General features: G+C 42.4%; 1 protein-coding gene across 3 annotated transcripts; it reads left to right on the top strand.

Annotated features, from left to right (window-relative positions):
- Positions 1-1012: 1012 nt before the first annotated feature.
- Positions 1013-22857, top strand: LOC125442310 (interleukin-36 receptor antagonist protein-like). Of its 3 annotated transcripts, none has more exons than XM_048513615.1 (5): positions 1013-1126; positions 2355-2468; positions 3910-4008; positions 5689-5816; positions 14008-14228. In XM_048513615.1, the coding sequence occupies exons 2-5, from the start codon at positions 2375-2377 to the stop codon at positions 14023-14025; spliced, it is 339 nt and encodes a 112-aa protein (XP_048369572.1). In that variant the 5' UTR covers positions 1013-1126; positions 2355-2374; the 3' UTR covers positions 14026-14228. The 3 variants fall into 3 exon arrangements, with proteins under 3 accessions (XP_048369572.1, XP_048369570.1, XP_048369571.1); XM_048513613.1 differs by lacking the exon at positions 14008-14228 and adding an exon at positions 8167-8712; XM_048513614.1 differs by lacking the exons at positions 1013-1126; positions 2355-2468; positions 3910-4008; positions 5689-5816 and adding exons at positions 11307-11350; positions 17193-17309; positions 19302-19432; positions 20224-22857 and having other exon boundaries at positions 14008-14164.
- The last annotated feature ends 723 nt before the right edge of the window (positions 22858-23580 follow it).

Below are 23580 nucleotides of genomic sequence, written 5' to 3'. Positions count from 1 at the left end.
CAGGGTTTGGGGAAGGGTGGGGTTTAATCCCATCATAGTCCATCTTCCAAAATGACTATTTCCTCCAGGGGAACTGATCTTGGTCACCTGGAGACTGGTTGTAATCCCAGGAGATCTTCAGCCGCCACCTGGAGATTGAAAACCTTAGGTGTGGGGAAGACTTGCAGCACCTGTCCTTCCACTGCAGTATCCTTGCTGTAGTGAAGAATGGGATACACCCGCCCGGGCTCCCAGTGGGTGACGGGATGCACCTGCCCAGCCAGTAAGGGACAGGCATGCCCAGCCATAGCCTGCCTGGCTGACCACTTTGGCTGGGCACCTTCTTCTTGGGGCTGGCTGGGAAAATGCTTCTTCCCTCTTTTGGGGGGCAGAGCCAGATTTTTCAGGAAAGGCGCTAACATTCCCGGGTTTCAAACTGACAAACAAGTAAGACAAAAGATTTGGATGAAACAGGTCGTGCAACCATTTAGATCAGCGGTCCCCAGTGATGTTCAACCTGTAGGCACTTTGGAATTGTGAGCATGGCAAAATGGTTGCCATGGGAGGCAGACCAATAAATGGTTGCCGTGCGGGAGCAATTACAAAAAGATTCCAGAAGACTGGTGATGTTAGTCCATACCATGGAGAATCCCATGACCTTGGAAAGATTAACTATTCAGTCCAAAGCAGAATTACACCCTAACAAACTAACTTCAACAGATTTAGAAGTGTAGATCATATATAAGGGCTAATGGATAATCAGCAATTGGTTTCTGTAACTTTTGCTTGCTAGGAACCCATAAGTGTTAACCGAGACTCTCTTGTACGCAGATAAATGCAACAGGTAATTGCAACATGGTGAAGAAAGTCTGTGATATGTGTAGAAATATTAACGGTATATGGGAGACAAAAAACCAATGAGTTTGTGACATGGTTGTGAATAACCTTATATGGAATGGCATACTCATACCCATGAACAAGTGTATAAATGCTTTGCTTTTAGGACGACTCATTGGAGAAGTGCCCAGTGGGCATAAGTCCCATTTCTTCTGACGACATAATAGTAAAGTGTTATTTCCTGGAACCATCTGGTGGTCTTCTTATATGTTCCACAGAAAGATATAACTCTGCTTAGGATTGCACTGCTGTAAGTACTTTTTTAGGAAGTAGTCTCATTCCTCAGATGCATGCATCCAATGTGCTATTATTTTAAGGGTTTTGTTGTTATTGTTGTTTCTTCTATTGCCCTTGTTACTGGAAGCCAATCTGGTAACCTTACTTCTGGTGTAGCAGCTGCAAATTTACTCAGATTCTAATCCTTAAACTGTTAGATATACTAAGATGAATGACGTATGTATATTTCATGCAGGTAAGTAATGCAATAACATTGTTTTTTCCTGCTTCTGTATGGTTTGCAGGCAGTAATAAAGACTGACTGACCGTTACTTTTGTAACTATTTGTTATATATTATGCTCTAATTGCTCTAATTGCTCTCATTATTGAAGTGGATTTGTAAGCCATCTTCAATATCATATTTGCTCGGGATTGTGCTAGGAAAATGCTCAATAAAATACATAAAATGAATGAATGAGAATCACAGGTCCCTGGGTATGCACAGTTGCTTTTTCTTGTTTGGCAATGGTATCAAGACCATTCAGAGCTGGTCTGGGGCACTTCTCCTGCCATAGATTTTTTTTAAAAAATGCTTGCTTTCTAACACTACAACTGTGATTCCCCTTCTAGTTCTGACACCAAAGTCTTTCCCATTGGCGTTACCCTTCATCCTCTCTACTTTTCAAGGACCCTCCTCTTTGCTAAAACTCCAGCTATGCCTAGTCCTAAAACCCCAGTTACAAGGGGTTCGTTTGTTGCTGAATATTTATTTCTTTATTAGCTGCTTTTGTGCCTTGCAAAACTCAAGGTGGCTTACAATCTTCTTGGCTGAGGTCACAAGAGAACACAGCGGAATTAATGTATATCCTTTAACAATACTTTGGATGTTCTTTGCAAAGTTTGTGGCTGCAGTCTATGGTGGAAACTACACATTGGGGCCAGGAAAGCCCTGCTTATGCAGCCCATTTGTACTTGCACAGCCTGCCAATGGGACAAATAACGTTGGCAGAAGCAGATGACTGAAGCTATCTCTCCCCTCATGCCAGGGGCATGATCCAAACTTGGAAAACAAGTTCCCCTATTTTTGATGTTTGACTGTCAGCATCAAAGTCTATTGGAAAAACTCTGATCCTAAATTGTAGTTATAAATTGTAATACATAGTTTGGGCCAAAGATGACCTCCTCTTTTAACAGTTCATCCTAATATTAGAATTGCAACCGCAGAAGAGGCAGCCAATATAATACCCTGAATTAATCATAGGAGAGAAAGAGGCTTCAAAGATGCAGCAGGAAGAGACTTCAATGATAGAACATGAAAGGAAGACTGTGAACCAGGAAATGGCCGATTTATTCAATGACTATGGGAGGAAACCAGGTAAAAACAAGTTGTTGTTTTTTCTAAGAATTAACCTGGAAATGTTTGCAAATATATTTTCAATGCTAACTGTATCCCAAATTTCTGCTTTGTATCCATTATCTACCCTGACCTGGATGGCCTATGCTAGCTTGGTCTTGTCAGATCTCAGAAGCTAAGCAGGATTAGTCCTCATTAGTACTTGGATGGGAGACCACCAAGGAATATCAGGGTTGCTATTCATCGGGAGGCAATGGCAAACTACCACTGGTTCATTCCACACAGCTGAAATAAGATGTCCTGAGGACTCAAAAAAAAAGGCACCCTGGGAAGGCACTCCGCACAGCCTTTTCCCAAGATGTCCTTAGGATGCCTTTTTTCTGCTGAAGATGTTGTTAAAAAAGAAAACGCTTGAAAGTTTACCTTTTCTCCCAAGCTGCCTGCAAAACATCCTCTGCCTGGCTGTGCAGGTTGCAGAACTCAGGAGGTGTCTTATATTTCCCGATCAATCATTTTCTCTCTGGCCAGTTTCACCCTCAGCTTGCGCCTGACATTTTGTGTGTAACTGAAGGGATTCTCCCTGACGCCATTTGCTGAAGGAAGTCCCAAGATGTTTGTTCTGCAGGCTCCGATTCTGGGCACATTTTTAGCCTGAAAAGTACATAGTTGTGGTCAGCTGGCCCTGCTAAATCCGACAATGTATAGTTTCCCTTTTTAAAATTTTTGAGTAGCTATCTGCATAGCTATGCAGACACACATAAGAGAATCTTAGCTACTTGGAAGATGTATTGAAAAGTATTGGGCTGATCTGCCCTTCATGGACTAACAGTAAAAGAAAAATTAACTTGACCTGCGGAAGGCAGTTCAATCCTTTGTGGAGAATGTCCCAAGCCGTGAGCAGGGGGCCAGGGACAACGATGAGACAGGTGGGGCATGCGGGCAGCCAAGCAATTCCACAGGCTTGTGTCCAGCTGGGGAGCAGCCAGGGAGGGCATGGGGGCTGGGGCAAGGCTGGGGGGGGGGCAGCAGAATGGCCCTGGCCACAGCTGGCCCCGAAGAGGTCCCAATGGGGCATGCCAGCTCGGACAGCCCAACATGTACACATAATATATTTATGTGTATCTAATTTCCTTGATAGAAGGAGTAAAATGAGTCTAGAGAGCCATTGTGGTATAGTAGTTAAAAGCAGGTGGATTCTAATCTGGAGAACCGGGTTTGATTCCCCACTCCTCCACCTGAGTGGCAGAGGCTTATCTGGTGAACCAGATGTGTTTCCGCACTCCTACATTCCTGCTGGGTGAACTTGGGCTAGTCACAGTTCATTCAGAACTCTCTCAGCCCCACCTACCTCACAAGGTGTCTGTTGTGGGGAGAGGAAGGGAAAGGAGCTTGTAAGTCACCTTGAGTCTCCTCGCAGGAAAGAAAGGTGGTGTAAAAATCCAAACTCTTCTTCTTCTTCTAGAGGTTCCCTGGCTCTACAGGATTTGGGATACCAAGCAGAAATACCTCCTCCTGCAGAATGGCACATTAGTAGCAGCTCCACAAAATTCCAACTCAGAAGGTAACAGCCATTATGTTTCATCAAAAATTTCTCAGTTCCTTCCTTCCATGCTCATTAAAGTTACCAGTTTCACCCATTTTGAAATTCTGGAGCTGGGTAAACAAGTTAACAAGAAAGCACACCTTGGAACTGATGACCTTTTCCTTGGTTCTGCACCAGATCCTTAACTCTGGAAAAGACTTTCACTACTTTTACCTACTTGATATTCCTTAACTACCTACTTGCCTACTTTTAAATCCCCTTCTAGTTCTGGACTGAGCCATAGGCTCCTTTGCTTGTTCATGGCCGCTACCCTTCCTTCTACTTTGCATCTGCACCTACCTGTTCCTTTGTTTTAGTTCCACTGGCTCTGCACGCTGCTGTGGGCCTACGTGCATGAAGAATTTATGAGTGTATTTGAGTATTTCTCCCCTGCTTTTGTCCCCAGTGGGAACCCAAATAAGCATACAAAATATAAAAATACAATGGCAGTACTCATCTATTGCTTTGAAAGCCCCTGTGGTCCTGGACTTACCGTGTGTCAGTTGTGACTTGGCAACACACAGCATGCTGTTGTGGTTAAGAGCAGCAGATTCTAATCTGGAGAACCAGGTTTGATTGGCCACCTCTCTACATGAAGCCTGTTGGGTGACTACTCCGTCCAATCACAGTTCTTTCTGAACTCTCAGAGACCCACCTATGTCCCAAGGTGTCTGTTGGGGAGAGGGGAAGGCAATTGTAAGTTGCTTCGAGGTAGAGAAAAGGGATGGGTGGGGGGAACCAACTCTTCTTGTCCTACTTCTATTAAGCACTCTTGGGCTGGTCTGGATCTCCTGGGCATGGTGGATTGTTTAAGCCTTGCACAATTTCCCCACCTTGAAATGACTCTGCAGAGCCACAATGTGTCATCATTCATCAGTATCTGCAAGTTTCTGGGTAAACAACAGGTCCCTGGAGCTGCTCCAGGTAAGGAAAACAGAATGAAGAAGAGGGTTGCATTCCCTCACCTGTACTGTAATCCTAGCCTAAACCTGGCCCTCCATGCACCTGAGAATTAAGTTTCAATGCAACTTTGCAGAGTAATACTCTGCTAATACTTTGGGACTGAACTAAAATTACACTTCCAGGTAGACTAGCAACTGCAGATCAAGCTCTTCTATCGAGCCTTCAGGGCAGCAGGATGCCAATTCATATATCAACAAGTGTGGGACCTTCAAGGACTCACAGGGGGGCAGATCTCATTTCCTTCCTCCCCACACTTCCTCTGGTTTCCTCTGTTCGTCCCTCTTGCATCCCCCACATCCTTTCCCCATCCCCTCTTTCCTTCTCTTCTCCCATCTGCCTACCAATCTGTCTCTGCCCTTGACTTTCAGATTACTTTCTCTCTCTCCCATTCACACCGTCTGCTGCCCATGCTTGAAACCACAGACAAGCCTTTACTCTTATATAAACATAAACTCTTGTTTACTCCTGAATAAGTGGTTTGTCCTCTGTCAGACCACTGTCTGTGGGTTTTTTTGTCTGTTTCAGATGTCGCCCTGTTGGCCTGCAGTAGAACAGTAACATTTGAGTCCAGTAGCCCCTTAGTGAACAGGGGCGCTTCGGCTCTTAAAACCTTGTGTCTTGAACCTCTTGAGGGTCCCTTAGGTGCCACAGGACTCAAAGCTGTTTTGGATTTTTTTGCCCGTTGTTTCCTTCCAGATCAATTAATTACAGTCGCTCCAAATCGAGTCATAGATTCAAGCAAGCGACCTATCTTTATGGGCACCAAGGTTCAGAACTATGTTCTCACTGTGAAGTCGGGCGATCGACCGCAGCTACAGCTAGTGGTGAGTTTCATTCTTGCTTTCAAAGTTTTAAAGATTTCTTATAACCAGGGCTTATGTACATTCTATACTGACCTCTTATATTCTGTGCAACCAGGGAAAGAATAGTCTTTCAGTCCATTTACCTGCTTTTGTTTATAAAAATTATGGAAAGCCATGGTGGTTGGCATCTAGTGGCCAAAATGCAGATACTTCGAGAGGTGGATGGAGCAAGGTCCTGAAAGTTCATTTTTAAAAAATGTTTTCCACCTTCAAGAGGGATGCCTGGCCCTGACTGAGATGTAGTAGCTAACTTCAGATTAGCAAGTTCCTTGAGATTTGGAAGGAGCACTTGCAGAGGCTAGAGTTGTAGAAGGAGAGTGATTTCAGCAGAGATGGATGTCACTGTAGGACTTCGATGCTATTTTTCTACTTACAGAGAATTAGTATTGTGGTGGAACTTTGGACAATGTAACCCCTTACTTCAGTCTGAACTCTGAACTAGTATAGCCCAATCTGTCACCTTTGTACTCAGCCCCTTCATTCGGCTATATGTCGAGAACATTTCTTGTACTCACATCCAGTACAGCTTGTGAAAAAAAAAACCAGTTTCATTATAGCTTCTAAGTCATATTTTTGTGTTATTTTACTCTCTCTCTCTCTCTCTCTCTCTCTCTCTCTCTCTCTCTCTCTCTCTCTCTCTCGTGGGCCTGCCCATGCGTTGCTGTGGCTGAGTCTGATGAAGTGGAAAAGAAAGAAAAGGGGAAGCGAACGGTTCGAACATGTGTCATTGCACAATGATTGCAAGGGAGGGCAATGACACAATGATTGCAAGGGAGGTCCACCCTCCCTCTCTCTCGCTCCCTTGCATGGCAACCCGTCCTGTCCCTCCCTAACATTCCCCTTCCTCTACTAGGGTGGGTGGGCCATGTGCAGGTGGCTGTCCCTGTCCCTTTCACTCCTTTCCCTTGCAGGCGAATTATCTAGTGTAAAACACGCTGGGAGGCATTAGCTACGTTGTGTTCAAATTTTAGAGCGTTTGGTCCATCAAACCCCTGGACCCTCCCTCATCTTCCCCTTCCTCCGCTAGGGAGGGTGGGCCATGTGCAGATGGCCCGCCCCATCCCTTTCACTCCAGATGGCAGTGGTTTTCAAGGAAGGCATGGTTGTTTCTTTTGTATCAGAGGGTGTTGCTTTGACGGCCAGCAGATGGCGCTGTTGCGGAACAGAACTGTGGTTCCAACAGGTGTGGCATGTACACAATAACTGGCACAGTTGTGACATGTACACAACAGGAGGTGTGGAAACAGTATGGCTGCATGCGAATGCGACGTTGTGTGAAAATTTCAAAGCAATTGATCCAGTAGTTTGGGAGATTACCTGTCAGCAGAAAAACGCACTGATAGGAGGCTAAGACTGTTTATCAGGACACACTAGGGTTGCCAACTCCAGCTTGGGACCTTCCTGGGGATTTGTGTCAGTTCCTGAGGAGAAGAGGGAACTCAGCAGGGATGTGATGCCATAAAAGTCCATCCTGTGAAGTTGCCATTTCTGTAGCCTGGGGATCATTTATAAACCTGAGAGAACTCCAGGTCTTACGTGAAGTTTGCCATCCCTTAAGATTACACCTGTAGGAGTACAGAAGGTAAGAAGATATTATCTGGTCTGTGCTGGGAAATGGCTGAAAATGACAACAGCAGTGGTTCCCAATCTTTTTTTCACTGCATACCCCATGGCAATCCATTTCCCTAAAATTGTACCCCCACATTAGCAAACCCATTATGTATTTTTTTTCACATTCCCCCGAATCTGTGGTGCTTAGCCCTGGAGGTACAAGTATCTCAGGTTTGGAAGTTGGAACCATTGCTCTAAAGGATTTAATGGAACCATTGCTCTAAAGGATTTAGCATTGTCAAAATAAAAAAAAATGAGGTTGTTTTGGTAGTATTTCACTAGCCCAGTAATGAAACAATAACATACCTTTATTCCAAGAAAATTGGGTTAAAACCAGGCTATAAGTGGCTTTTCTACTCTGCTATAATTGGAAATAATGTGAAGCATTCATATAACTCCTTTGGAGCATTCAGAGTTCCTTGTATATTATCTCAGCCATCATTATTACTGCCCTTTAAGATAGGCCTGTTTAGATATCCCTGCATTTCCACTGGTGGGAGTGGAAGAGCTGACACAAAGTGGACATGGTGGTTTAACAAAGGCTACCAAGTAAGTCCATGACAGAGATGTTATTTAACCAAAGAACTTTCAATAGGCTTTAAATTGGTATGTCTGTGAATGGGCAATACACTTTTCTTGTGAGGAGCAACTTCTTTTGATAAAACAGCACATATCTAACTAAACTTTCATGTTTTCTTAGGCAGGAGATGTTAAGGATCTTCATGAGAAAAAGGAGGAATCCAAGGAGTTCACGTTCTACAACCAGACCAAAGGCAGTGAGACAACTTGCTCCTTTGAATCAGCAATTTCTCCCGGTTGGTTCCTCAGCACTTCTGCCGAGCCACACAAGCCTCTTGGTTTGAGTCAGGGTGGGGGTTCAGACATCACTATTTTTTATTTTGTAAGAAAACAGTAAATAGCTCAGAGATATTACCTTTGGTGAAGAGAAAGCCGTTAACACACAATAGTGCCGTGGTGGCGAACCTTTGGCACTCCAGATGTTATGGACGTTTATCAGAGTGTGCCCTAGAACTCCACGTAACGCTAAGTCAAGCCCAAGCCCCTGCCCCTTCCTTAACCCTAACCCTAACCCTAACCGTAACTTATTATTTTTATTGAATTTTTCAAGTCATGAATTGTTCCCAAAATTAGAACAAAAACCCGAAACCTAAAACTGACCACCGCACAATTATCAGAGCGTGCCCCTGAAGTCAACGTAACACTAAGTCAAGCTCGAGCCCCTGCCCTTGCCTTAACCCTAATCCTAACTTATTATTTTTATTGAATTTTTCCAGTCATAAATTGTTTCCAAAATTGTAATAAAAATAAATAAATAAAAAAGTTAGGGTTTGGGTTAAGGCAAGGGCAGAGGCTCGGGCTTGCCTGAGTGTTACGTTGTGTTCTTGGGTGCAGTCTGAGAATAGCCCTATTATTAGAGTGTGCCCTAGAACTCCACGTAACACTAAGTCAAGCCTGAGCCTCTGCCCTTGCCTTAACCCTAACCCCAAATTGTAACAAAAATAAATTTATAAAATAGTTTAGGGTTAGGGTTAAGGCAAGGGCAGAGGCTGAGGCTTGCCTTAGTGTAACGTTGAGTTCTAGGGCGCTGTCCAAGAATAGGGCTGTGGTCAGTTTCAAGTTTTGTGTTTTTATAACTATTTTGGGAACAATTTTTGACGGAATAAATTAAATAAAAATAATAAATTAGGGTTAGGGTTAAGGCAAGGGTAGGGTAGGGGCTCAGGCTTGCCTGAGTGCTACGTTGATTTCTAGGGCACAGTCTGAGAATAGGGCTATGGTCAGATTCAGATTTGGGGGTTTTGTGTAAACCCTGGCCTTTGCTTGATTCCCAACCCTAACTTTTTATTTTTATTTATATTATTCAGTCATAAATTGTTCCCAATTTTGTAAAAAAAACCCAAAAAACCTAAAACTGACCTTAGCCCGAGGGCGAAGAATCATATCCAGGGGATCTTTCCACATGACCAGCAAGATGGATAGCTGCAATTGATAATGTAATCATTGCTTATTGGTTCAATAAAGAAATACCAGTGCTACTTGTAATAGTTTGGATTTATACAACACTTTCCTTCCTTCCTTTCCTCTCCCCACAACAGATACCTTGTGAGGTAGGTGGGCCTGAGAAAGTTCAAAGAGAACTGTGACTGGCCCAAGGTCACTGAGCTGGCTTCATGTGGAGGGGCAGGGAAACAAATTCAGTTCACCAAGTGAGAGTTTGCCACTCAAGTAGAGGAGTGGGGATTACAGTTCCTGCTCTGGTTCTCCAGATTAGAGTCCACTGCTCTCAATCACTACACTGTGCTGGCTCACTATACCACAGAACCATATCATTCATCCTCCAAAGTATCTGTTTTCTCCAGGGAAACTGATATCTGTAGTCAGGAGATGATCTGTAATTCCAGGAGATCCCCAAGCCCCACCTACAGACTGGCATCTCTACACACGGTAACCAACCATCATTCGGGGCCTACAGTTCTATAACGGTTCTCCACTCTACAAAGATCAGTTCTCCTGGAGGAAATTACAGCTTTGGAGGGTGGACCGCATGGCAGCACATCCCTATGGAGTGTCCTCCACACGCACAACCCCTGCATCACTACAGATTTCCCAAGCTGGAATTGACACCTCTGGCAACAAGATCTTTTGGGGTTAATTTCCAGGGCACCAGCAATGAATTCTTGGTGTGTGTGTGTGAGAAACAAACAAAGAACTTAATTCACATAAAAGTCAAGTCATAAGGTGTGTCTCCATCAATGAAAACAAACCAGTCTTCCCAGTGCAACTGGGCAGGTCAGTTGCCCATTAAACACACAAAAATCAAACAGTCTCTTTTGCAGAAAGACACAGCTGACATGGTGATATCTGAACGTGGGAGTGGATTCATTGCCAGGCTGAGCCGCATTACATTACTCATTTAACAAGCACATTTTCTTCCTGTCCAGTTTTTGGCCTGGCTGCGCATGCAGCTAGCATCTACAAGAAAGATAATTGGAATTACTACAGTTGAGGTGCTGAGTGTATTTGGATCAGGTCCTGGTGTTCAGACCCCTTTTGTCTTGAGCTAGTTTCTGTTGCAGGTGAGTCACACAACTGTAGTCTGAATCTGCAAGAAAGCACTTCCAAACCTGAATTTGGGTCCCATCAATTCTGAAAACTTGAGTTGCTCAGAATTCAAATCTTGAACCATTTTATAGTTTTATAGTTTGGTTTTATAGACAACAAATTCAAGAAGTGTCTGGGGACAGAAATCTGACCCGGGCACAGCTCCCCCTCCCTTCGTCATGGCCCGTTACACCAACTGTTAGAATAGTCCATAAATATAATGCCTATTTCAACGTTTTTTAAAAGTCGGTGGTAGTGATGAGAAGAAATGACTGGTGTGGAGACAGGATCAGATCATAGAAAAACTGGGAGACCTCCCAGAAGTACACAAGTACACCATGATGCTGAGGGAAAGTAGGGGGAAAAAATCCACTCCCCAAAAGCATTAGAGCAAATAACTTGTGTGGAAGACCCCTCTGTTATGTCTGACAAGGGATGTGTCATGAGGCAGCACAGGACGGGAAACCCCAGACCCCACCCATACACTCCATTATGCGTCAAAATGTGTGTACTTTTTCAGTCAAAAAATGCATGTAAAAACTGATCCTTTTAAGATCCAGTGGCCTCAACAGATTAAAAGTGAAGTATGCTATGCATTTTTGCCCATATCCTGTAACAGGGCTGTTTACATTAATAATCCAGAAAAATCTTCTCCAGTCACACCCACTGGGTAGCTAAGTATAAAATGTTCTGTAAGTGCCAAAGGAAAACAGAGACACAAGATCTGCATCCCAAGGCACAAGTCAAGTGGGTGAGGCCAGGTACTGTCTCCTAATCTTATTTCTTTTCTGGACTTTTCTTTCTTTGTGTAAGATTGTCGGCTCTCTCATGAACAGCAGAGTTATTGAATGTCAGTCCATTCTCATGTCTAATTTACAGAGGTTTTGTACTGACAGTTGGTCTTGTGCTGCCTGACAAGAAAGTACAGAAGTCACTCACGAGCCCTGGGGTTCCCACCACTTCCAATATAATTTGCCCAGCGTGTTTTCTTAGCCAGCTTTTGCCGCCCAGTCCTTCCTGAAATAATTCCTGGTTGCTTTTTCCCTTTTGACTTGGCAGATTTGGTTGCTGTTGACGTGGAAACACATGCAAATTAGAGCTAAAGGGAGATTCAGTTTCTCTTGTGATGTCCTCTTTAAGTAGATGAGAAAGTGACAGATTTTTCCCCCTTCAGTCAAAACCTCAATTAGCAACATTGAGGATCTGCAAAGACAAAACAAAACATTAGGAAATTTCCCTGTGACTAAAATGTCCCCCTCTAGGATCTGATAAACTTGAGCAGGTCGATTTGCTCATCAGTGCCTCTTTTTCTCACCTCCTTTGTTGAAGATTAAGTTCCCTCAGTCCTCCATCACTCCTAGCTAGAGTATGTTCTGACCCTTGGGAGGAATTACTTTTCTTATTAAATTTACAACTCTTCCTCACATTGCCATAAATTGAACATCTGGAGGTTGCTTCTACGTGGATGCTTTTCTCCAGTGTGTCAGTTAAACTAGAATTTTTTTTAGTATTCAGTTGATAATGTATCCCTAATTATCCACTTTCCAGGTTCTCCCCAGCTTTGCTCTGATCTTTCTCAGATATGAACATTTTGGGAAGATAGTGATGTGTGGATCTTTGTAGGACCTGTCCACAGTGGCACAATTTTCTAGACTTTAGTCCCCGTGCCACAACTACCACTGTCCCCATGGCATCTCTGGAGGGCTTTGGGGGGAAAAAAATGCTATTTGCTATTAGAAAAAAAAGCTATCTGCTATACAGACCGTTTTTGTGCTCATGATCTACAAATTTCCCTGAATTTCCCAGTTTTTTATGCAAGAGAAAGTTGGTATCTTTTTGGGGTGGAGATACATTTTTCCAGTACTGTATATACTTGTGTATAAGTTGACCCATGTATAAGTCAAGGCACCTAATTTTACCACCATAGACTAAGAAAACTAATTGACTTGTGTATAAGTCTAGGGTGGTAACTCTTAAGCAAGCATAAGCAATCTTTGGAGCATTGTCCTTTTAAGAAAATCATAGAGACAGGCTGCCCGAGTGGCAGCTTCCCTGAAGCCAAGCCTCAGAGCCTGCGGGGAAAGGAAAAGATGAGTGAGTGAGTGAGTGAGTTGGGGGAACGATGGGTGGCGATGGCGGCGGCGGCGGCGGCGGGTGGCTCGTGTATAAGTCAAAGAGGGCTTTTTCGGGACAAAAATGTGCTGAAAAAGTCGACTTATACACGAGTATATACGGTACATCTTTAACTACAAGGGCCAGTGGTTTTTTGAAAAATGAAAGTTGACCATTCAGAATTGTTGGTAGATTGAGATAATAATTGTAATGTTGCAATGGGCCCTGCTGACTAGATAAAAAGTTGGAGATTATAGAAAAAAAACACCTCTGGCGGCATGCCAGGGAGAAAAGACAGGGGAAAACGGCATCTGACAGTAGAAACTATGTACAAAATTCCCATATGGGTGCCAACCTGCATGCCTCTGACTTGACAATGGTAATGATAGGAGAATCATCACCAAGTGGATGTTGCCAAAGGTTTTGTGGCCTCAGTTTGTGACCTCAGATATTAGATGTGGGACCATCAACTCTTTCTGGGACTATGGCCTCTCTACTCCTGTGCTTCCAGTATTTGCCTTAGTGGGAAACATTCAATAGCCACACAACATAGCAGTTCTTAAGGGCACCTGTTGAGTTTCTCCTTATGTCATAGATGGTAAAACTAAAGGAAATTTTTACTAGGAAAAGACTTATCAGCCTTAGACCTGAAGCAAATGAAAAAGCACGGCTAAGTATCAACAGGGTAGAGTGCGCACTTAAATTATTCAGCAGATAACAAAGAGCAAAAGAGCCCTGTGGCACAGAGTGGTAAGCAGCGGTACTGCAGTCAAAGCGCTGCTCACAATCTGAGTCTGAGCCTGACGCATGTCGGTTTCAGGTAGCCATCTTAAGGCTGATTCAGCATCCTTCTGAGGTAAGTAAAATGAGCACTCAGCTGGCCGGGGGTAAAGTGTAGAAGACTGGGGAAGACAATGGAAAACTGCCCTGTAAATAGTCTGCCTAGAAAATGTCACAATATGACATCACTCCATTGGTCAGTAATGACTCCGCACTTACACAGGGGACTACATTTGCCTTTACCTAGCACAGAGCAAAATACCCTTTGAGATTTGGAAACAGGCTGTGTTAGTCCATTGCAGCAAAAAGGACAAATTACTGTATGACTGACTTGATCTATTGCAGTAGGTGACTTCTGTAGACAAAAGACTTCTTTGTCAGATGAATAAGAGACACAGCATCCTTGGGAAATGTCCTGTCTGAGAACACAGTAATTCACGGGAACAATGAATCTGCTCTACCACTAGCTTTGTTTGGGATGTTCCTGTCAGAAATTATAGCCTATGATGTCATCGTCTTCTAACAGTTCCTTCCAGGATTCTAGCTGCGACTGCAGAAGCAACTGCTAAGTCAAAGTTCAAGCAATTCAAGAGAAGGACTGAAGAAAATAGGAGAGGCTGGAGAGATGGAGCCCCTCGAGAGGAATGTGGACCTAAAATTGGCAGAATTTTCCTCGTCATATGGCAAGATCTCATAAGAAATAGTTATTTATAATGATATCTAATGCTGAACATTAGTAATAAACAATGGATCAAAAATGCCCATAATGTGGTAATATAAAGATGGGGTTTTTTTTTGGGAAGCCTGCGTTATGCCCAAGGTTTGAAGAAAAATGTAAATGCAAAAATAAATGCGCAGAACCCACCCCTCAGAAAATCACGGAAGCAATGGCTTCTTCTTGAGGAAAAGTATTCTGTTGAGGTCTTACAAGACTATGTTGTGAGATATTGGTCACCATTTTGGGGGCTGCTCCCAGACCACACTGCTGAGGATTCCAAGCTTCAGTGTCAGTGTGGTGAAGCGGTGGAAAGAGATGGACTAAGCAAGCACAATGACAGGGGGAAGAAGAAGTAATGCTGAAGGGGGAAACAGCAAGGGACTGTGGATAAGGGAGAGGCAACAGAAAACCATGAGTGGATGGGTGAGTAAGGCTCATTCCGCACATGCAGAATAATGCACTTTCAAACTGCTTTCAGTGCTCTTTGAAGCTGTAAGGAATAGCAAAATCCACTTGCAAACAGTTGTGAAAGTGGTTTGAAAACACATTATTTTGTGTGTGCGGAAGGGGCCTGAGTGAGGAGACAGGCTGCCGGGAGGTAGAAACAGAAAAAAGGAAAGTGGGAAGCAGAATAGAAAAGGGGAGGAAGGGGTTCAGGAACTGTTGTGGAAGCAAAGAAGAAAATAAAGGTGGGAAGAGAGAATGGGAAATGAGACCCTCCATCCGCCACAAGTCCCCCACATTTTTTCTATTAATTATACTGGAGAAGTTCCAAATGTGTAAATGCCTTAAAACGCAAAAGACATTGCAAACACTGGTTTTATATTCATTATCCCATCAAAGTAACACTTATGCCAGTGAAGTAAAGGTATAATTCTGTCAACTTTCCATATTGCAACTTCATCACAAGACTCTGCTAGAAAATAGGAAAAGCTGTAAAGTGGACAAATTCAGAAAGCTGCCTTGTCACAGTTAATGCAAAACGTTGCATGGAATTGCAGGTGACAAGCTGCACTGAGCACTTCAGTTGCGGACAAAGAATTTATGAGACTAAACTTCCTTTGTAAGGCAGACATTTTTTTAAAAGCCAGACATTCTTCATATACCACATTTTGCACTCAGTGCATGTGCATTTTTGTATGACATGTAATTCAGTTGTTGAGAAACCAGGGGTCACTGTCCCAGGGCTTCAGTGGTCAGCACACATTCCCTCATCTCCTTTCTGGTATAGTGCATATCCAATACTGAAAGATTTGAGGCCAGCCAAGCCTAAAAAACAAGGACTGTATGGTATAAGCAGTTAGTTTGAGTATAATTTCAATAGATACTTCATAAACCGTTCATAAAGATTATTCATAAAGATATATTGTGATTATTTAACTGGATATAAAGGCAATAAACACACATATAATGAGAGCATGTCATAAACATTGTCCATGAGGCACGAAACCTGCAATAGTCATATTGCGTTCCAGTCAGTTGAAAGAGTCAGTATCTCCAAAATTCAATGAATCAAAAATATTAAGATGAATTGTGGTAGTAGACAGCAACAGCTCCAGCAAGTGATGGGGAAAGAAACTACGTGACAGCAGCGTTAACATTCAAGAGAATGCGCTATGCTTGCTATGATCCCACGGTTTTCAACAGAAATTTCTTCAGTGCGTTCAGGTAAATCTATTAGAAATAGAGATTGAATTCTCTTATTGTGTGTTTAGCTAAGTAAAGCAGCATACAGCTTCTACATTCAGTGAATCATCTAGTTACAAAGTAATGTCTAACTGCCTCAGCAGACTTCCAACAGTTACAGTTGTCTACTACCACAATTCATCTTAATATTTTTGATTCATTGAATTTTGGAGATACTGACTCTTTCAACTGACTGGAACGCAGTATGACTATTGCAGGTTTCGTGCCTCATGGACAATGTTTATAACATGCTCTCATTATATGTGTGTTTATTACCTTTATATCCAGTTAAATAATCACAATATATCTTCATGAATAATCTTTATGAACGGTTTATGAAGTATCTATTGAAATTATACTCAAACTAACTGCTTATACCTCATTGCCTTGTATCCCTATATATACAGTCCGTGTTTTTTAGTCTTGGCTGGCCTCAAATCTTTCAGTATTGGTTTGACTGTATATATTTGCTGATCTGTTTAATAGTACATATCCAGGCAGCCCTAGACATGATGTCTCATGATGAAGGAAAGCAGAAACTCAGAGAAAAATAAACCAGGGGTTGATGCTGATACAGAAGCAACAGCCATTCCTGCAGATGAAAGTGACTTGTCCTCTGCAGGACTTGCTGGAGAAGCTCTCAGCCAAACCAGTTTAATAAGAGAATGTGGTTTTCAAGCAGTCGAAGTTGTTAGCTGGGATCACAACATAATGAGGGATGGTAAATGAAGGACTTCAGCTTCATTGCTGGTCAGGTTACAGACTTACAGTTGAAAACATTCAGTTTCTACAGTAAGTGTGTAGGAAGAATATCCCCATGTTTTTATTATTGTGTTCCTTTGTTAATTGCTTGACTGCAGAATACCTTACCAGTGGAGGGCTTTTCTAGCCTCACATCAGCCTGGAGCAAACTATAACATGGAACACATTGCATGCTATTCAGACTATTGTTTCATGAAGACACTTTGTAAAACTTGAAACCATAAAGATTGTTACTGCAGATCATAATGTTTGCAAGATGGTGCCAAATAGCATAAACCTATATTGTTGAAGGCTTTCATGGCTGGAATCAACTGACTGCTGTGGGTTTTCCAGGTTGTGTAGCCACCGTCTGGTAGTTTTTGCTTTCAAGGGACTGACATCTCACTGTGACATACCTCTGAAGATGCTAGCCATAGTTGCGGGTGAAATATTAGGAGCAAAAACTGCCAGATCACAGCCACATAGCCTGGAAAACCCACCACAGCCAGAAATGTAACTCTTTCCTGCTCTGGAAAACACTCTCTCTCTTCCACCTTCCCTCCTAGAGTCCAGTGCAAAATTATCCCGTCCCTGGTATTTCAGAATTCAAGATATCAGGCAGCAAATCTTCATCCTGGTGAACAACATCTTGATTGCAGGTCCATCAAAGTCCCATTTATCAGGTAATGGTTGTCAGCTATTTGTGTCTATTCTGTGTAAAGTTACTGGTATTAAAGTACATGTATTAAATTTTATTAGTAAATTCTGAAGTTGCGTATGGTTGTTGATTCCGTAAGATTGGGGCTGCAGCTGAGAAGACCCGGCTGCTACTCCAATCTATCTGAGGGCAAATTTACATCCATACATACATGATTATACTTGGAGCAGAACCAGATCAAAAGGTTATAGGTGCAGGAAGCTTGCCATTGGCAGACTGAGAACCAACAACAGATTGCAAGTTCAGGATGGATTCTTTGAGTTGATTCCTTGACATCTCGTGGAACACACTCCATCACAAGGGACTTGAAGCCCTGAGGATTTTTGTGGACATATACCATTATCCTTTGAAGTCCTCACAAGGTCGGTTTTAATTATCCAGACACTGGTTGGGCTTAATGGGTTGTTGTCTGGATTGCTAAAGAAAGCAATTGTGTTTGCTGTTTTGAATGGCAATAGAAAACAACAGCAAATGTACTTGCTGTTTTGAAGTGGGAAAGAACGCAATTGTACTTGCTGTTTGAGTGAATTCACTATGATTGATAACTGTATAGCAGCTTTTGTACAGTTTTTTTTTGTTTTTGTAAATATATTTTATTGTATATATAACACCAGTGAGTTCTACTGTTTTCTGGTCTTGCTTGATATAATTGGGACTTTTGTCCCTTGAATGGGTTTAAGTTGGACAGCTTGTGCTGCAAGCCACTTTCAATGTAATTGCGTGCCCACCTAAACGTGGCAACCCCAGTTCCCAATTGACCATGCCAGCAGGGGCTGATGGGAATTGTTGTCCATGAACATCTGAAGTGCCAGAGTTGGACACCCCTGTATTATACCTTTCTTCAGACCCTCCCCTCCTCAAAGTCCACGCTCTCCAGGCTCCACCCCTTGAATATCCAGGTATTTTCCAACCTGGAAATAGCAGCCCTATCTCTTCTCACGAAACAGCCAACCTATCTTTATCTGCCCCTCCATCCTACATTCCTGCTGGGTGACCTTTGTTCAGAATTCATTCAGAATTCTCTCAGCCCCACCTACCTCACAAGTTGTCTGTTGTGGGGAGAGGAAGGGAAAGGAGCTTGTAAGCCACCTTGAGTCTCCTTACAGGAGAGAAAGGTGGGGTATAAATCCAAACTCCTCCTCCTCCTCCTCCTCCTTCTTCATCATATCTGAATGAACAAGATTTCAGATTTCAGAAACCTTCAATAGACATTAGGAAAAAAACCCCAAACAGTTAAAACTAAATAAAGTTACAGTTAAAAGAACATTATTACAAGGCATGCAAAACAGGTATTAAGAATGTGGCTACAGCTTCGGATATTTCTACCTCAGGATTAAGTTACTGGATAATCCTGAATGAACAAGTTATGGTCACTGTTCTGCTTCCAGAGGCAGCTGGACACTCAGTATTGAGAGGAGTGAGACTAAAGAGTGGGCCGTTTCCCCCACTTTTGTTGCGCACTACTTGCTCCAAGTAACGCGGGGTCCAGCGGCACTCCCCACTACCAGAGTGGCGACAATGCAGCCGCCCCGATTCTGCCACCCTCGCGATCCCTCAGCGCGCGTCATTTCTGCCCCTGTTCAGAATGGCGCCTTTTGCAAAACCCCGCGCAGTGGGGAGCATGACTGCGTGCTCAGAAACACCCGTGGTTAACGAAGCCCGGTAAACCTCGCTTTTCTTTTCAAAGTGGGGAAATGGCCAATGACAGGCCTCTCCATTGTACTGTGTTCCCTGTTTGGAAGCTGAGACACAAACCATAGTATGGCGTGATGTTGAAAGTGAACCAGTATTTCTAATGATTTATCTCATATAGATAATCTCATATTAAGGACCCTTTCAGTGGCTTCTAATCTAATTGGCAACCCTCCATGAGTGGTTATAATCTACACCACCACCAACAAAAAAGTGTCTGTTTTATGCATAATTGACCATGTTTCTTCCATCTGTTCTCCTCCAGGGCACTGCATGGAAGTGGTCCCAAATCGTACCCTAGATTCAGACAGAAGTCCTGTCATTATGGGCCTGAATAGATCAAAGATTCTGTCCTGCATGAAATCTGGTGAGGGTCCACCTCAGCTACAGCTAGTGGTGAGTTTTGCTTGCACGTCCACACCTTTTTAGAGGATCTAGATTTTCAGCCTCTGTGATCAGGACTCAGATATATTCTGTGCTAATAATATTCTGAGCCAAAATGACTGGAACAGAAGATGTAAAACTAGAGAAACCTTAAGTATGTATATGGCTCCAGAGCTGCAGAGTCACAACAACGTTCCTGCTGTGTGGAGCAGGCAATCTAATATTTGGCAGAGGGTATGTAGCAAAGGAAGATGGATGGTAGAGTAAATGGGAGGAATCAGTTTAATTTAATGTGTTTATGCTAATTCATACACCACTGAGTACACAGGGTGGAACTGGGGTCCCTAGCCTGTGGAACACTCAGAAGTGAATTGTGGGGTCTCCTTAGTTCCCACATATGCAGTGCCTGATTTGACTCGGGGCTGTGGTACATGTGAAGAAGGGGCTTCAATCTTACTTCCATGTTTTGTTTTCCAAACGAAAAGAGTCCATGCCCACTGGGGACACACTCACCTACATCTTGGAACAATTCAGAAGTCATGAAGAAATTTTTTTGTAATGGGAATTAAACTGGTCACCTGTGATGCTCCCTTTCCCCCTTGTGTGGCACACCAACTGGGCTGCAAATACACATTACAAGTGTCTTTGCATTTGTTGGGAAACATAAAAACTTGGCTTTGTGCCACCAACAACAAAGAGTGAAAATGAAAGGGGCCATGCAGCCCCAATTAGATTTGATCTCTGGAAAATAACGTCATTTAGTTCCTCAGAGCATTCCTAATCAAGCTTTCGTGTTTCTTTAGACAGGAGATGTTATGGACCTTTATGAGAAACACGAGGAATCATTGGAGTTCACTTTCTACACCCAGCCCAACGTCAGCGAAACAACTTGGTACTTTGAATCAGCAGCTTTTCCAGGGTGGTTCCTCAGCACTTCTCCTGAACCATACAAGCCTCTTCGTTTGAGTCAGGGAGATAATTCCGACACCACTCTCTTTTACTTAAAAAAAAGAAGGATTTGTAAATAGTTGAGAAGCATAGTTTCTAAGATGAAGATGTTAATACCCATGTATAAATCTTCCTGAACTTAATGTGTAACTCCATGATAGCTGTAGGATTTAAAATCAAGGAGGTGGAGGTTCAGGAAGTTGGTGAGGATTGGTGTAGATGCAGACATTAGCCTGTTTTAGCCAAGTCTGTTGTCATCCTGACTGATGTAAAGAACCTAGCCAAGCTACAGTCCACATGGACAAGCAAGAATAGCATAATTCAGTTGTCTGGTTTGGAGGATGTCTTTCAGATCAAATGAAAAGGGTCAGAACGTTCCAACAAAGGGAGAAATTTTTTATTTTGCTGAGTAGAGTTGTTTCTTATTAAGTAGTGAGTAGAGTTGCTTCTGAGTAGAGTTGCTTCTTAGGAAGGGTGAACAAACCTAAGAAATGAATTTTCAAAATGACTGTGTTACATATTTGTATTAATCATTGCAACTATGAGAATTAATGTCCAGAGGGTCTCTATACCTGACCACCAAAGGAGACATCTTGAATCAGCTGTACTTGCATTTCAATCATTGCATATTGAGTCAGTAAACAAATGCTGATGTCTGGTAACACGAATTGTTTATTTTTTGGCAATTTGTTTTTCTTTCTGTAAATCTTTGTTCAACTTTACTTGAAACCTGTTTTGACGGCTTAAATAGTAGAAAGTAGTTGGAATATATAAATAGAAGATATCTGCTTTAGGAAGAAACCTTGCCTGATTTAAAGCAATAGGTAATGCATGTTAAACCAGCTTTGTTCTTTTTTTAAAAAAAAAATTAATTGAGATTTTCTTATTAAAAAACAAAAAGCCAGGAACAAAACATAAAGTGTACTATAAAAAGGATATCGCACCTAAAAAACAACTTCATTACACTTGCAAATACAAACATTAACACAAGATATATATTCACCTATACAAGTCCTCATCCATACCCACCTATGTAAATAAGTAAGTAAATAAAAAAGAAATAAGAAAAAACCAAAAACCAGCTTTGTTCTTAACTGTGACAAGTTGTAAATTATTCCAGGAACTTGAGAAGTGAATGACCATTTCTGTAATATAACCAACACAGATGTGTTAAGAAATATTCAAGGAGTGGTTCAGCCTTAATCATTTCTTCCATTCCCAGTGGGATTTTAGTCGACATCTTTGAAAAGAGTTTTCCTAGCAGGTTTGTTTTAGAATAAAGAAGATTCCCAAGAATCCAAATAATTGCTATCCTTTAAGTGAATCACAAGGTAATTGTGGGTTAGTTGCTGACCTGCTAGCAGTAAATTCTGGACATCAAAGGAAAAGCAACAAAGAACAGTAACCTCCTTGTCAGGAGAGACCTTGACAAATTTTGTTTGGGCATAAGAACTAACCACAAAATTAGAAACCAGAAGTAGGAGTCAGGTTTCAGGCTTTCATAATTAACATTTTTTCTAATGATTGCTACCACAAAACCTAATCCTATCTTCTTTTCACAGTTTCATGTAATTTTATTAATGCAGTGACAAAGATGTTGTAGCATACAAATATAGAGTAACTATGGTTGTCACTACTACAACAAAGGCAGACCCAATGTTCAGTTTTTGGGAGGGGATTTTGGTGCAGCAAAAGACACTTAAATTGCCATGTCTTCCAAAAGAAGAACAGCCTATGATTTTACTGACCTAAAAAAAACAGAAAGGTGAATTGGTCCAATATGACCTCAAAGAATTAAGTGTGAATTGGGCTGTGCATTTTCACAAGAGCTGCCAAAAAAGTTGATCGCTTGATCCAGCAAAGGACTCTCTAGAAGTGTCACACCCACAAGGAACTTACAAATTATTGTGGAAGTGCCAGGAGGAGTACACAGAGAAGGAAACTTCAGCCCCTGCAAAGGAACTCAAAAGACCATCTTCACCATTTCCGAATGTTAATTGGCCACTCTAAGGGTCTCTGGTCCCTTTCTTTTTGCTCAGTTGTCGACTCCCTCATAAGAAGAATGCATTAGCCCATTTTTCTTTCAGATCATATCTGTTGTACATCTTATTCTGTGCTACAATTTGATACCAAAGCCCATGGGAAACCACTCTCAGTTCCCGGGGGTCTCATTGTGTTTGTAGTTGCTCTAAGGATTTCCTCTTTGGGGATATGGGCAAATGCTGGAGACAGTTTTCTTGTACAAACAATTGAAACAGCAGCAACAAGCTGGGGGCCTTTAAGGGATTGCCTGGGAAATAAATCATTGAGAAATTTCCTGCTGGTTTAAATCTGTGGAATTCTTTAAACTCTTAGAAGACCAATTCCTACACCGATTAATATTTTATCCTACCTGTTCTCCATGGAGCAGTGTAGATGGTTTTGTACCCTCCTCCTCCTGCAATAACTACGTGAGGTAGGCTGAGACACACTGTGCCTGGTATAAGGAAGGTCACCCATCAATTTCATGGGAGAATGGGATTTTGAGTCTGGATCTTCCCAGGCCTAGACTAAGGACCTAACTACAGCATGCACAATCCTTGGGGCAGAACTGATCTGCCGCAAACACTGTCATTTAGATATTAGCTTGCAAGTTCTCTGCTCGAAACTCAATTCCAGGTGAGCAAAGCCCAATTCAAACTATGTGCCATGTGAAGAGAAATGCCTCCCTTCGTCATTTCCCTGATCTAATATTCTGTAAAGATGAGGAGTCTCTACACACACACAAAAGGTGAAAAAAACCCACTATCATGTCTGTGGGACCTGACCTGGATGGCGCACGCTAACCTGACCTGGATGGCGCACGCTAGCTCATCAGACCTTATGAATTAAGCAGGGTTGTAACTTTAGGCATATAGAACCAAGAGAAAACAGCTGGAAATGGCTGAAGGAGCAAGGAGGTCTTGGGTTGGCTGAAAATGCAAAAATCCATAGGCAGGGGTGTGTTATGTTATAAGATCTGAGAAGGACATATGAGCGACACTGTAATGACTTGGAAAGGCAAGGAATGAAGTTTGTATTTTGGAAGCAGATAGGGAGTCACAGGATTTAAAGAGGGGTGTCATATGGTCGTAATGAGTCAGGCAGATGATTTTGGCAGCAGACTTCCAGATAAAGACTCATGAACATCTTTATTTTGCTGCAGTTGGTTCTAGACAGAAGCAACGAACAAT

This window comes from Sphaerodactylus townsendi, linkage group LG12, assembly GCF_021028975.2.
Source record: "Sphaerodactylus townsendi isolate TG3544 linkage group LG12, MPM_Stown_v2.3, whole genome shotgun sequence".
Classification (NCBI taxonomy): Eukaryota; Metazoa; Chordata; class Lepidosauria; order Squamata; family Sphaerodactylidae; genus Sphaerodactylus; species Sphaerodactylus townsendi.
Note: the sequence above shows the minus strand (reverse complement) of the source record. Positions and strands in the feature narration are given on the sequence as shown.

Excerpts from the sequence above, each read along its gene's own strand:
- LOC125442310 (XM_048513613.1), top strand. The coding sequence starts at position 2,375 with ATGCAGCAGGAAGAGACTTCAATGATAGAACATGAAAGGAAGACTGTG. Across the intron at positions 2,469-3,909 it reads TGACTATGGGAGGAAACCAG|AGGTTCCCTGGCTCTACAGG; the intron begins GTAAAAACAAGT and ends TTCTTCTTCTAG. Across the intron at positions 4,009-5,688 it reads ACAAAATTCCAACTCAGAAG|ATCAATTAATTACAGTCGCT; the intron begins GTAACAGCCATT and ends GTTTCCTTCCAG.